Source organism: Rhinolophus sinicus, chromosome 2, assembly GCF_057876585.1.
Source record: "Rhinolophus sinicus isolate RSI-liver-muscle chromosome 2, RSI-T2T, whole genome shotgun sequence".
In the NCBI taxonomy this organism is placed as follows: domain Eukaryota; kingdom Metazoa; phylum Chordata; class Mammalia; order Chiroptera; family Rhinolophidae; genus Rhinolophus; species Rhinolophus sinicus.
In genome coordinates this window covers 174,534,982-174,548,753 of record NC_142502.1, presented here as the reverse complement: position 1 = coordinate 174,548,753, position 13,772 = coordinate 174,534,982, and the positions used below count along the sequence as shown (strand labels likewise).

The 13,772-nt window shown below is 46.6% G+C and overlaps 1 protein-coding gene across 2 annotated transcripts in view; it reads left to right on the top strand.

The window, feature by feature from the left end:
• Nucleotides 1-13,772, top strand: part of EFR3B (EFR3 homolog B) — a 117,264-nt gene that overhangs the window by 34,324 nt on the left and 69,168 nt on the right. Inside the window, exon 1 of one of the 2 annotated variants that reach the window (XM_019712763.3) lies at nucleotides 3,524-3,774. The exons of the other annotated variant lie outside the window; for it this stretch is intronic. Coding sequence (XP_019568322.1) covers nucleotides 3,768-3,774 — 7 coding nt within the window. The 5' untranslated portion in view covers nucleotides 3,524-3,767. Of the gene's footprint in view, nucleotides 1-3,523; nucleotides 3,775-13,772 lie in introns of those variants that run through there. 2 annotated transcript variants of the gene reach the window in all.

Here is a 13,772-nt window from a genome sequence, read left to right as displayed (position 1 = left end):
CAAACACAAGTAGTAGGGGAGTGAAATACAGAGGAGGAAGGAGAGCAAATGCAGGTAAAGCAGGGAAAGGGGCGTGGAGCATTACGCTGTTAGGAAGAACTCGGTTTAAAGTGCAGTTATGTGTGTGATGTTGACATGGCCTGCAGAGCATCATGCTATAGTGGAAAGAAGAGGAGTCTTGAGCAGAGTGTCCTGGGCTTGAATCCCTGCTCAACCACTTTGCTAGAGAGTTAGCTCACCTCTCTGGGCTGCACTTTCCCAGCTATAGAATAAAAATAATGACTGATCTCGCTGGTTGCTGAGAGTATTACATGAGATAACCTGTGTCAAGTGCCTGGCACAGAACCTATGGCATAGTGGGGATACAGTAGATGTTATTTCTTTTCTATTTTCCTTCCTGTCAGTCCGGTCACCATGTTTTGGGTTTCTGTAGATAAAGTAAGAGCCTTTTTAAGATAGGAATCCCAGTTCTGACTTTCTCTCCTTCCCGTGTTCACCTAAATAGCTGATACCTGCTTGTGTCTTTCCTTGTTCACACTATTCTGGATAGTGGGACCCTTGACTTCTGCTCTTTTGTTTTAAAACTGGGAGCCAGAAGACTGTGCTCCCCCAAAGTCTCAATTTCCTCACGTGGGAATAATACCACCACCTTCTACAGTAGCACCATTTCTTACCTAAACATCTTGACGACACTTCAGAAAAGCTGGATCTGAGCAATTGATTCTGTCACCACTGAGCCCAGAGAGCCCAGAGGGACCTCAGCCCTCTGGGCACAGCACCCATGCCAAAGCATACAGGCTGGCCAGAGTGCCCCCATCCCTATGCCTTTGGGAGCCACGCACCAGTGGGATCTATTTGGGAACAGATTGGGGGGAGGGGAAGGGCTACTCCAGGCCTGGTTCAGCCATGAGGATCCAGGGTCTCCCTCCACAGGATGGCACTAATAAAATTGCCAGATGTAACCTAGAGTGAATCTGAATTTCAGATAAACAACAAAACATTTTTAGTATAATTATGCATGGAACATACACCAAAAGTTATTCTTTTTTTTCTTAATTTAAATTTAATTGGGCATCCTGTATTTCTATTTGTTAAATCTGGCAACCCTGGCTCTAACACAAAAGCCTTTGGGTTGAGCCCTCTCAACACGGCCCCAGACTACCTTTCCAGCCTCCCTTCCTACTTCTGCTCCCTGTCCTTGACTCTGCTCTAAACAGATGGATTCTAGCCTACGTCTCACCTACTAATGTGGGAGATTTTTGCTGTGAGTGCTGGAATCGTGTCTTGTGAGATCAAAGGATGGAAACACGGACCAAGGAGAGGCGAGGAGTTTTTAAAAAGAGGATTGTTTATTGAAAGCAAAGGTTCAGAGCTCCCGAGCGGGAGGGGATCCCGAATGGGGCGCTCAGTGACTGAGGCAAAAGCTCTTCTTACTTTTATACTTTCCCTTGCCTGTTTGGGAAGGGGAGCTGGAGCCTTTTAATGGAATTTGTCTACCAGGTTTGTTCTGTTAGCCCATCCTGAAGGAATTAACAAAATAACCTATTCCTATCTATTCAATCTGCCCCATTTGTCAGGCCAAAAGAAATTTTATGAGATATTTATTAATCTCAAAGCACTGTTACATTTTGTACTGGAGTGAAGGAGTTATTTCAAAACCTGAAGTTTCAGGACACGGCTGTCTTTTGCTTATTCCACCAGAGACTTTCTTGTCTGTCTAACAACATGTTAACTAACCTGTCTCTCCTCTACCATCCTGACCTTTGCAAATTGTAGTCCCGCTGGCTGGAACTATTTACACTATATCTCCACATCTAGAAATCCTGCCCATTGTTCAAAGCCCATCTTGAATTTTTTTTTAATGAAACTCTATCCTGCTCTTTCTATGAGCCTCCGCCATAGAACTTATTAGATTTTATTATAATTATTGCATGTCTCCCCTCTCCTGAGTACCTTTTACAGTGTCTAGCACATAATAGGGAGTGATCACTAAATAGTTGATAAAAAGAATGAATGTCTAAATAGAGGTCTGTGCCTCTCTTTCATAATTTACTATGTTCTTTCTCATCATATAAAGTTTTTATCAGTATTTGTCTTGTGCTTCCTGCCAGACATTTCACTCCATGAAGACAGATACTGCATTTCCCACTGTGCTGCAGACTCCAGTGAATGACAAGTATATTTTGTGCTGAACAGACTGTGGGGTGGGAGTATTGCTGATGTCCAGACCAAGCCAGAGTCCAATTTCTCCCTTCTGCCCTGGTTCTGATGTTACTCTCAGCAGATCGTAAAGCCACCTGACCAGGTCCTAGAACTGGAGAATAAAGACAAAGCTTTTTTGTTAGTCATCTGAAGGTCTTGACTAAATGTGAGCTCCAAGAACATTCCCAGGGTTTCCCACGGGGCTCCAAGGCTCCCGTGTGCTGCTAAGACAGGTAAAGGAACAAGAACAAAACCTGGAAAGAGCGAGGGAGTGGGAGGTTTTCTAGTAATTTCCCAACAGTCCTGCTGAAGTTCGGAGAGGGTAGATAACTGACCTATAGACACACAGCTAGTGTATCTAGGAAACAGAACATAAACCAACCTCTCACAGCCTCAGTTTCCTCTTCTGTAAAATGGGAGACATTACACTATTTTTAAGATCCTCCCCTCCCTAACTTCTGGTAGAAACCTTAACCATGAGGTAAGAAGGAAACTAAGGAATGGATATTGAAAGGACAGGTGAATGTGAGAAATGTAGAGGAGGCTGGATGAGAAGCCTCCGGAAGCCCCGGACTGGGCTAGGAGACTGGGCTAGGAGAAGTCTTCATGGCGTGGGGCGGGAGCATTCTGCTCTCTTGGTTTCTCATATGGTCACAGAAGATGAAGCAGCCCGCCCTGGGGCACAAGTGGAGAGGATCCTGGCTTCAAACCTTGTGAATGACGCGTATTAATATGGGAGAGGAAAAGCAAGCTGACTTCCTGCAACACTTGAGGGGAGAGGGTGGGGTGCGTTTCCTGCATACCTGGCCCAGGAAGGACGCTGTTTGGTAGCAAGCACCAGGCCGGAGAGTGGCTGGGAGAGCCACAGCTGAGGGCTTAATTAGAGAATGAGTCTCCCCTAAGCGGAGCAAGAGAGGGCGGAGGGTTATTCCCCAGTTCATCTTCCTTGCTTTCCTGGCTCAGCCTACGTATCCTGGACAAATCCCGAGTTGGGGGTATTCCTGCGGCTTCTAGCGCCCCTGCTGACCCGCGGGCCCACGAGTTAGGGGCGATCTCAGCTGTCCGCCTGAACATTCCAACAGGGGCAGGGAGTTTGGGTGGGTGGCTCCCCCAGGCGACCGCTGCAGGTGGAAAATCCGCTGCCCAGCATCTTGGGGCCACAGCCTGGGAGAAGGCGCATCTCGGGATCTGGGTTTGTGGGAAGGTGCCAGGGCCGATGCCGGCAGAGGGCGGGAATTTGCCTGGGGCGGGGCGGGGCGTGGCGTGGGCCGGCGGCACGGCAGTGGCGGAGGCCGGGGGGCAGGGACATATTAGCATAGTCTCCTCCCCTCTCGGAGCTGCTCTGCCCAGAAACCCGGGCGGAGGCCCGCTGGGCTCACCCTGGACTCCGGCTGGGATCGTGGCTCCCGGCTCCGGCCCTCCCACGTCCGGTCCCCGTTCCCGTTCCCGCCCCGCCGGCCTCCCCCGGCCGCCGCCATCCGCTGCCGGTTGTGAATGAAAGGCAGGCGCCGCCGGGGGCTGGCTGCAGGCGACGCGGCCTCGCGGGAGGCGCTTGCCCCGCGGAGATGTACGGTAAGGAGGGCTCTGCCTACGGGCTCGCAAACTTGCAGGACAGAGACCATTGTCCCTACACGGGGCCCTGGCGAGGCCACGGGTTGCGGACTTGGTGCCCGCTGGGCTCTTTCTGTCGTCCGGCGCGCGCGCGTCTATGCTGCGAGGACAAAGATGCCCAGGGCCGGGGACCTTGGGGTCCTCGGAGCCCTTCGGGCTGGTGGTTTGCGGGCGCTGGGGCGGTGGGCGGTGGTCCTCCCGGGGCGGGGCCTTGGGTGATCCAGAGCTGCTGGGCTCTGCGGAAAGCGGATCTCCCTTGGAGCCGCCTAGACAGGGAGCGTTGGTGGAGGTGGTCGTGTGTGACAGCACTTGCAGAATTAATTAACAAAAGCGGCTTGTGCTGCGGAGTTTCCTGCGGGAAGCCGGTCCGGGATTGAGGGAGACACTCGCTGCCTGGCTGAGAGGATGAGGGAGGCGGCGCCGGCTGTGCAGAAGGCTGGGGAGCCGGTCAATCCTGGGAGCCTCGTCTCGCCGCACCTGGATGGATGTGGCGTCTGCCTGCCCCTGCCACCCGTGGGACCCAGGTTCCCTAACTTCCCGATTGGCCCTCGGTAGTAATGAAGGAGGGAGACGCTGCTGAGGGCTCAGAGCTGCTCTGGGTAGCCACCTTCTGGCGGTCGCCTCACCCCTCTTCCCTTCTACAACCGCCATCCCCTCAACTGATGTGCAACAGTTAGCCAGACCCTCACGATGCACTGGTCCGCTTTAACACTGGCCAGGAATGCCTCGGTTTTGGAGACAGAGTGGGTGAAGAAAAGAGAGCACTTTGGGTCCCACTTTACAGCTCTAATGAGTGGAGCTCTGGAGACCCAGACCAGTGTAAGAAATCAACTGCATTATAGAGCATCCAGACTCTCTGAGCTGCTGAGAGAGAGAGAGAGAGAGAGAGAGAGAGAGAGAGAGAGAGAGAGAGAGAGAGAGAGAGAGAGAGAGAGAGAGAGAGAGAGAGAAATGATCCAGATAGACTTAAAACCATCTGAACCCAGATTCTGGCAGCTCTTCTAGGGCCAGCAAAAAAACGAGTTGTTCTCACCTCTCACCCCCACTGCCAGGTAGGGGCTCAGGTGGCACCTGAGGGATGAGAGTTGGGAGAAGAGCATGTTCCCAATTTCACCCATATCTGAGGTTCCTCAGCTGCCTCACCCTGCAAACAGACTGTGAACCACAAAGTTTGTTGGAGGCAGAGGAAGCTGAGAGCTTGGTGCAAAGGCTCAGCAATCAATGGGCCTCACTATTGAGAGTAAGAGACACCCAGCCTTTTAATCAGTCTCTTTCCCTGCCCAGCTGGTAATATGTCTGCATTTCTGAACCAGGTCAAGACATCAGCAAGTCCCCTCAGCAAGTATTATTTGTCTTGGCTGGATCAAAGGGGACAGTATGGTGGGAGGAGAGGTTGACCTCAGAGCCTGTTCTGCTGGCCATGGGTACTCTAGGGGAAGGTAGCAAGGAGGTTGTTTTATAAGCTACGAGGTTGTGAGGTTCCCAGGAGAGAGTTATATTTTCTTACTCTCCCTGTTTTTCCCCCTCTTCTTTACTGCAGAGTAAGCAGCCGGAAGCTGCAGATCACTTGACAAAAGCATGTGACTGCAGGGGCACCTGCAGTAGGGAAGGAGTGAGGAACCCTAGTTGTGCTAGGCCACGTCATTACATTTAGTCCCAGACAGTTTGCTAATGATCCTGAGTGTTGTGGTCTCTGTCTGCCTCTGTTGTATGAAGCAAGTCAAGGAAGAGTTGGATGGTACAGAACGGTGAACTGGGAAGCCAACATATCTGGGTAGTATTTTCACATATACTATAGATTTTTATTTCTCTTTTATAATACGATTTTATTCCTCCAGATGTAAACAGAGATGGTACTTACCCCTGAATGATTCATACATTATAATGAAGGAATCCTCTGGGCAGTTGCCTGCAGCAAAGGAAGTGGCAGTTGGGAGATTATTATTGGGTCTTCCTTAATGCAAAACCTCTTTGGAGTTGTGAAAGGGAGCCCACTCTTGAAGGGGCTCATCGGCCTGGATTTTAGTATTTTCTTGACTTTCATGAAAAGAAAGCGTCTGTATATACTGGTAATCATTCCTTCCCAGAAGTCAATAGAGTGATGAAAAAAGTTGTGGGTAGGGAAATTGGGAAGTCATAGAATCATAGACTTCTTGCATTTTGTTCTTATTTTCCCATAGTTTCCAAGTGACTTTTCCAAGGTGACACAGTTAGATGGAACAGGGCAAAAAGCAAACTGGGGCCTTCTAGGTCAGTGCACCCCCAGGCGTTGGGTAAAAACGCATTAGGAAAATGCCACCAGGGATTTTGTTAACTGATGAACAGCAAGGCCCCTGTGTAGAGCCAAAAGTCACCTCCGAGCTTTAGGTAAAGGTGTCCCTCTACCTCTCATCTTGGTGACTTGCTTCATTATGAATTCCTGTAATCTAACTCCTGTCCCCCTCTCCGCTGCTTGGCGATCCTGGACAGGTCTTCACCTTCCCTCTTCGCCCCTCCTCACCTTACCTCTGGCCCTGACAACTCAGCCTTCCTGTGTCCTCGGTTTCCTCCGTCTTCTTCTGCCTGTGGTAGAAGAGGGGCCCCTTGTCTTTGTGAGAGTACACAGTGCTATCTGAGACAGAAGGAATCCTAGACCTGGGGTCTGCTCATCTCAACCCAAGGGCCAGGTCATGGCTATCTGACCTTAGGCAAGTGGGGTTGCCTCTGGGAATTATATGTCAGTAGAAATGGTGAGACTCCCATCTATCCTCCAGGTCTGTTGTGAGCCTCAAAGCTGGGCACTGGCTGTGACAGTGCATCCTAAGAGGATCTTCACTCACAAGATGGACTGCTCAAGAGCCTGGCCCCTTCTGCTGGTCTTGGGCCTTTATCCTTTTCCTCTTTGCCAGCTTCTGAAGATGCCTATTTGTGCCGCCTCCCACCCCACCTTCAACACACAAATCACCTTGACCTAGCTAGTCACTCAAGCCACTGAACTACTTCTCTCTTTTCCTTCACCACACTCACCCCAGCTGCCTCCTCACCACTCACTCATTCCTAAACCCCAGTCCCTTTCTGGAAATGGCTCTCCAAAAGGGCACAAGTGACTTCCCACAATTGTGTTTATACCTATGAACACATATTGACAAGGGACCTGGGAAAATAAAAGCATTGGGGTAGGAAGTTTGTGGTCAAATTCTCAGCAAAAATGGATTCCCATTTGTTTTTCTTTGTGTCAGAATTGTGTAACTAGAAGTTTCCCTATTTCTCTCTCCTGAGATGGAGTCATTAGTGTTCCTTCCTAGGAGCGTCCCACTTACCCACTGAGGTGAGGCAGAGCTCTCTGAGAAATGCTACCCTCCAGAATGACGGCTGCAGCTATGAAGAACATTGGAAAGGATTTGCCCAGAACCACCGTCTGTGTGGCCAACCCCACGAAAACAAAAGCTGCTCTGACCAATGCCCCCTCACCTCTAGGTGCCGCCTCAGCCCCAATATATGCCTTTTTCGTGCTTTGTGATTGAGAATGCTGATTGTAGGGAACATGGCGATGACATACGTCTTTCTGTAAACGTGCAGCACAGAGCACATGAGTGTGTGACTTGAGTGAGGCTGGGTGGAGAATCTGCAGAGCGGACTCCCGACTCCCTCCCGAGGTGCAGAGGCTCATCCTTGCAGAAAGTTCCTTGCTCCTGCTGCTCTCATCGCAGGGGACTCTCACAACCTCTCTGTCTCTCTCTCTCTCTCTGTCTCTCTCTCTCTCTCTCTCTCTCTTTCTCTCATACACACACACACACACACACACACACACACACACACTCTCCTCACTCACTCCCCACCAACTCCTTTATTCCACCTAAGATGGGGGTGAGGTGAGTAGAGCCTGTTTTCTCTCTCTTGCTGCTCACAGTTCAGTGAATTCAAGCAGCTGTAGTTGTCTTCTTGTGCATAAATAAAAATGAAACGTTCATATCACTTGAGAGAAATTTGGAGACGAGAGATGGGGGAAAAAAACCATCCACAATCCTACCCACGAAAACCAACCTTTTATATTGTTATATAAATTGCTGCTAGGATTTTGTGCCTGCCTGCTTTTGACCTTTCTTTTCTCCTTCTCGCCTGATCCTGGCTGTGTTCACCGGGCGTGATGGCGAAGGAGCAGCAGGGAGCCCCTTAGACTGACTCTGCCCTCAGATAAACTTGGCCCTGACCCTTCCTGAGCCCGTTTCCTTGCTCAACAAAGATGACAATGAACACCTCACTGCAGCGATGAATCAGGTCGAGAGAGCTGTCCCCACTTTCCCCTTCCCTTTCTCCAACTCTCTCTTTCCTCTGTTTCTTAATTAAAAAAAAAAAAAAAGGCAAAAGTAAAAACTTATGTCCCATAAGCTTAATAACAGTGCTTGTGAAACTGTTCATTGTATCAAACAAAAGGAAAAATCTAATATAAAAAGCATCTTCCCCCCATTCCCGTAGTCATCCAATCCTTCCAGAAAAATCCAGAAAACACAGTAACCTATAAACAAGTATAACTGCTTTTACTGTTTTGATATTTTTCCTTCCATATGTTTGTTTATGCAGTTGGAATTATTCATTTTACATAATTTTGTATTCTATTTTTTTTCTATTTAACATTAGAATACAAGCATTCTCCCCAAGTTAATAAAAACTTACTGGCTGCCATTTTTAGTGACTATTTAACGGTCCCCTAACTGGATGGATATATAATTTCATTATTGTACATTTAGTTTATACAAAAATATTCAATATCATAATCCTGGGACGAGTACTTAGTGCCCAAAACTTTCTCTAAGTTTTCGACTATTTCCCTAGGCTGTAGCCCTCCAAATGTGTTGATGAAAGTATATAAACATTTTAAAGGTTTGTTATATATTGTCAAATTATTTTCAATTTGTATCAATTACACTCCTACCAGCTGTTATGAGAATGCCTATCTTCCTATACTCCCAAAAGCATTAAATATTGAGATTTTTTTCCCTAATCTTCGCTAATTTTCTAGAAAAGTTATATCATCTTAACTTGTACTCTTTATTACTAGTGAAGTTAAACACTTCCTATATTTTTTAACCATTTGAATTTTAGTGAATGGTCACATGAGTATGAGTGCTTTATTTATTGAGGCTATTAACCATTTGCCTGTGGTTTGCTTTATGTTTTGTGTTTTGCAGGAAAATAGACATAAACTGTCAACTATTTGTGGAGTGCCAGCTATATATACTACAAGGGGCATCATGAGGTATACGAAAGTGTATAAGAGTCCTTTCCATGAAGAAGATTACAATTTCAGTGGGAAGACATGCAAAAAAATTAAGTGATACAAAGAGATAAAACTACACAGTTTTTTTGCAAGGTGGAATGGAGTAACTCACCAAAGGTTCAGCCAGCAATATCTTAAAGTGGAAGAGACCACTGCGAGGTGGACCCATTTGGGAGGGCTTCAGGAGACAGCGGACGTTTGTGTGGGGTTCTGAGGCTGGGGGGTGAAGGGAAAAAGGGCGGGCCAGGTAGAGGCACCAGTGTGGGGGCATGGAGGTGGGGGAAGAGAGGACCTGTCCAGCGAGAGTTAGGGGAGGGAAGTACCTGGGTTTGAGGCAGAGTTTAGGTGGAAAATTTTGTGATGGAGAAAGAGATTATGTTGAGACAAGGAGTTTTCACGTATCCCAGTGAGCAGTAGAAGCCCTTGAAGATTGTAAACGATCAAAGGGCTGGTTTGCTCAAGTGATGTTTTAGGGAAATGAAACGGGGAACACTGTGCAGAATGGGGGTGGGAGGCAGGGGAGCAGTGAAAATAAAGAAAAGCGGAGGAGATATCAGCCATAGGTGGTAGCTTAAGGAGTGAGAAAGCTTTGGACTAGTTACAATTGTGCATATGCAGTGAAAGATGTTTGCCCCATAAAATAAAGCAGTAGGACCGGGTGGGTGGGTGGGAGGGGTGGGGGTGGGAGATAAGGTGAATTGAAACTTTCTTTTAAACATTCCCTTGGTACATAAAGTGTGGGTTATATAAGCAGATATAGAAAATAGTATATTTTGAAATAGGTGCTAAATTGCCTAGAGCTGTAAATTTATTATAATCTAACTTGTTCTAAAGAGGATTTGGGGCATATATTTCATGTATACCCCTGTACTACAATAAATTAAGGGATCAAAGCAAAGAAATCTGAGAGTAAAACAGAAAAAATAAAGCCAAGAATAAAGTTATTTCAGGAAAAAAATGCCTGCCAGTAGGCCGTGTTGCAAATTCAGTTTTGCGCTTCTTGTAGGCCAAAAAAGAGGGGGGGAATCATTTGCAAGACTCATAGCATCTATAAATTTTTTTTTTAAATGCAGTTGCCCAGGACATAGACAGCTTTTTGAGATGCTAAGATCTGAGAGACATTCCTCCCCGCGTTCCTCCTGAAAGAGGAGTATTTTATAAATATTGGTCTAAATTAGATTTTTCTTTTAAAAATATAATTCCCGTAATCTGCTCTATACCACTTTGTGGAGTATGCAGACTGGTTCAAATGCAAGTCTGGGTTCTGATTCCTCACTTTGAAATTGCCACCAGCTCTGCTCTTGGCTTCCTTCCGGGTTTGCCGTGAGCCAGGAGGCTGAGGCTCTGGCTCCCTTCATAGCTGTGGTTGTCATTTCTCCTTCCTCGATGATGGTGTCTTCTGAGACTTTGCCGAGGAAGCTGCTCCTGCTTCATAATCAAGGGAGGCTTTCTGGTCACTCTCGTTCATGCACGGCCACTTGTCACAGCCTCATGTTTCTCTCGTCTGTGTCCCCACTAGCCCATCAGCCCTAGGACAGCAGGGAGCTCATTTCTCTTGTGCCCTGTTCCCTAGAACACTGCCTAGGACAGAGCTGGCGCTCAAAAACCTTGCCTCATGGATGAATCCTGAAGTAGATGTCATTTTTAAAGTGTACCTTTTTCCAACTTCTGACCCTGTACATATTTTGTCCTCAATATGTCATGAATAGCAATACAATTACTATTATTTTAGCTTCCATTTGTTGGGCACTATTATGTGCCAAACAGTCTTCAAAGCATTTTTAATGTATTAACTGATTTAATTTTCCTCAAACTCTATGAGTTACGGATTATTATTCTCATTGAATAAATGAGAAAACAGAGGCACTGAGAGGTATAGTAACCTGCCCATGGCTGCACAGTTTTGCGACAGGGCTAGGATTTGAACCTAGGCATTGTAGCTCCAAAGTGTAAACTCGTTCTCCTTACACTGCGTTCCCTAGAATATTCTGAATGTCCCGGAGAATACAAAGCTTTCCTTTGCAGAGCTCACTGTACATAGACTCACATGTGAATTTGGGAAGAGCAGGAAAGCATAGGACAGGGCTGAACTGAGGGGGGACATGCCTTATCTGTGGTCCCAGGCCAGTCAGGGAGCTTTCAGTTCTGGTGGGAGCCTCTGCCTCTTAGGATCCTTCCTCTTCTTCTATGACTGTTTTGCTTTATCAAAGAGAGAAAGGGCACCAGGAAGAAACTTGGGGACCTAAATGAGGATAGATAAATAAGAGAGGAGCCCAGAGAGCAAGTAGGTGAGGGTGGAAGACAGAATGCATGAGTCAATGATGACATGTAAAACACGGAAGCTTGGACATACATCTCAGAGAGAGAGAGAAAGAGACAGAGAGAGAGAGAGAGAGAGAGAGAGAGAGAAGCAGAGCAGCTGTCACAATCAACAGAGTCACACACACACCTGGGTTAGCAGTCTTCTTAAAGATGTATTCCACGGTCCATGCTTGGCGTGGAGGAGAGCAAAGACTGAGGACCTTCTTAGCAGCAGGAGCCTCTGCTTCTCTAATAGTTTGGCTGTGAATGGAAACGTCTTCCCTACATTTTCAGGTCCAGCCAGCCTGGATGCAGCAATCGCTGCCTCTCCAAGGTGGGGTTAGGACCGAGCTGTGTGTGTGAGAGAGGGATGGTGGTCCACCTCCCAGATGGCCACTTTGTAGCCACAGGACCCTACAAAGTTCGTTTTTCTCTCTCTGAGCCCATTCCCTCCCCTGTAAAATGGGGATAATTAGTCTGCCTTGCATAACGAGGGGTCAAATGAGATAATGCCTACATACATGTATTTATATTACAGAACAGTGTACCTAGGAAACGTGATATCACAATCCAAGCAATTTTTATGGATATTTGTGGGGCATGGCCACGCCCTCTCCAGAAACAGTGACAATCCCTGCGTACAAGGATGAGCACGTCATATGAAGACTGTGTTTGTTAGACTCCTTAGACACAAGGGTCTGATAATGAGAATGTAAAAGCAGAGAGCTGTTGTAATATTGGTGAGCTGGGCACCTGCCTCTGTGAAGTCTGTTGCTAGACTGGGCCCCTGAGAGGGGACAACCACAATGCTGATAATGCCGAGCACTTTCTTGTCTCCTAGAGGCCCATCTGCAGGTGGGCATTCCATAGCAGTGTCCCTCCTGTCCCTGCACCGGGAAGATGATAGACTCTCATAGACTGCAAAGGCTAAATTCATATGCATTACTAAGATTTAGCAGTGTTTATTCCATGTCATTCTACTCATTATCTCAATTCAGAATAACGTTTTGGAAGAGAATGTCATTATTTCTATGGTTGAGCCAAGCACACAGATACAGAAGTCCAGTGATTTGCCCAAGGTCACGCAGCTGGTGGAAGTCCGTTCTCTCCATGTTTCCTAAGCATGGGTTCCTTCATGTGAGATTAAAACACTGCTTTTGTGCCTGATGGCAGTTTCACGTACCTTATGCCAAATTTCACTATGAGAGAAGAATTCCAAACTGAATATTTTCGTAGATGTCACAGTTTAGTTGTGGCTTTACAGCTAGGAATATGGGTGCCTCAGCAGGCACCCATACAGACTTTTAAGCCAAGTGCCCTAACGCACATCCTGTGTTCAAAGGCTTCCTGGGTTCAAAGTCTAACTTTCTCATTACCTTCCAGAAGGACCCAGAAAAAGTCAAGCATCCATGAACCGGGAGTCTCAGATTCTTAGCTCCAAGCTCCATCATAACTATTCAGAAAGACTCCATGTCCCCACTTTCCATTTAAGTGGATAATACTTGAAATAACATTTATAAATCTGATTAGAAGAATCCCTAAATTACAAGAACAGGATCGCTTAGCAAGGCACTGCTTGCAATAAAGTGATGCATTTCCAGCCCCTCCTCACTTCTCATTACTTGTGCAGGAAGGATGCTTCTAGAGCAGAAGCATGCAAAATGGATGACAAAAAAACCCCCGAGCTCTGCAGCCTCCTGCCAAGCCTTCTCTGTGTCCCCACTGTATCCTATACTTTGATGTTATTTTTGTCATTTATTTGTCACACTGAATGTTACTTATTTCCTTGTACACTAGATCTGTGAACCTCTTGAGGGTACAACATCTAGCTTAATCATCTTTGTTTTTCCTAGCATCTAGCAGAGATCCTTGGTATGTAGTAAGAGCTCAAATGTTTGCTTTGAACTATAAAATAATTATATGTGTCATTCATACTTCCATATACAAATCTAACAGCCCATGTTTCCCAGGTACCAGTGGTAGTGGGCTGGGAAATCTCAAAAGGAACTCTGTAGTGATAGCAGCAATATTTCATCATCTTGGTATGTCTTCCCACATTGATTATAATTCTGTATAGGATGTAGAATACGCCAGAATATAACCATTTGGCTTTTTCTCTAGACTGTGATGGTGTTAGTCGTGAGACTTAACCTGTTGGCCTACCTGCTGAGATGGTGATGGCAGGTAGAGCCATTCTCACATATTTCCTCCTTGGTTTGGGAAGCTCAGAATGAATGCTACAATCTTATTTTTCAAAAAGGAAGGTCACTTAGTGGTATAATTGTGGGTTAATCTTTATTTTGATTTCCATTCATATTGTTTGTGCATTATTCTTTCACAAAACCAGCAAGATGAAAAAATGACCCTTTGAAGCAAAGGCCATTAAATGTCTGTTTCTCAC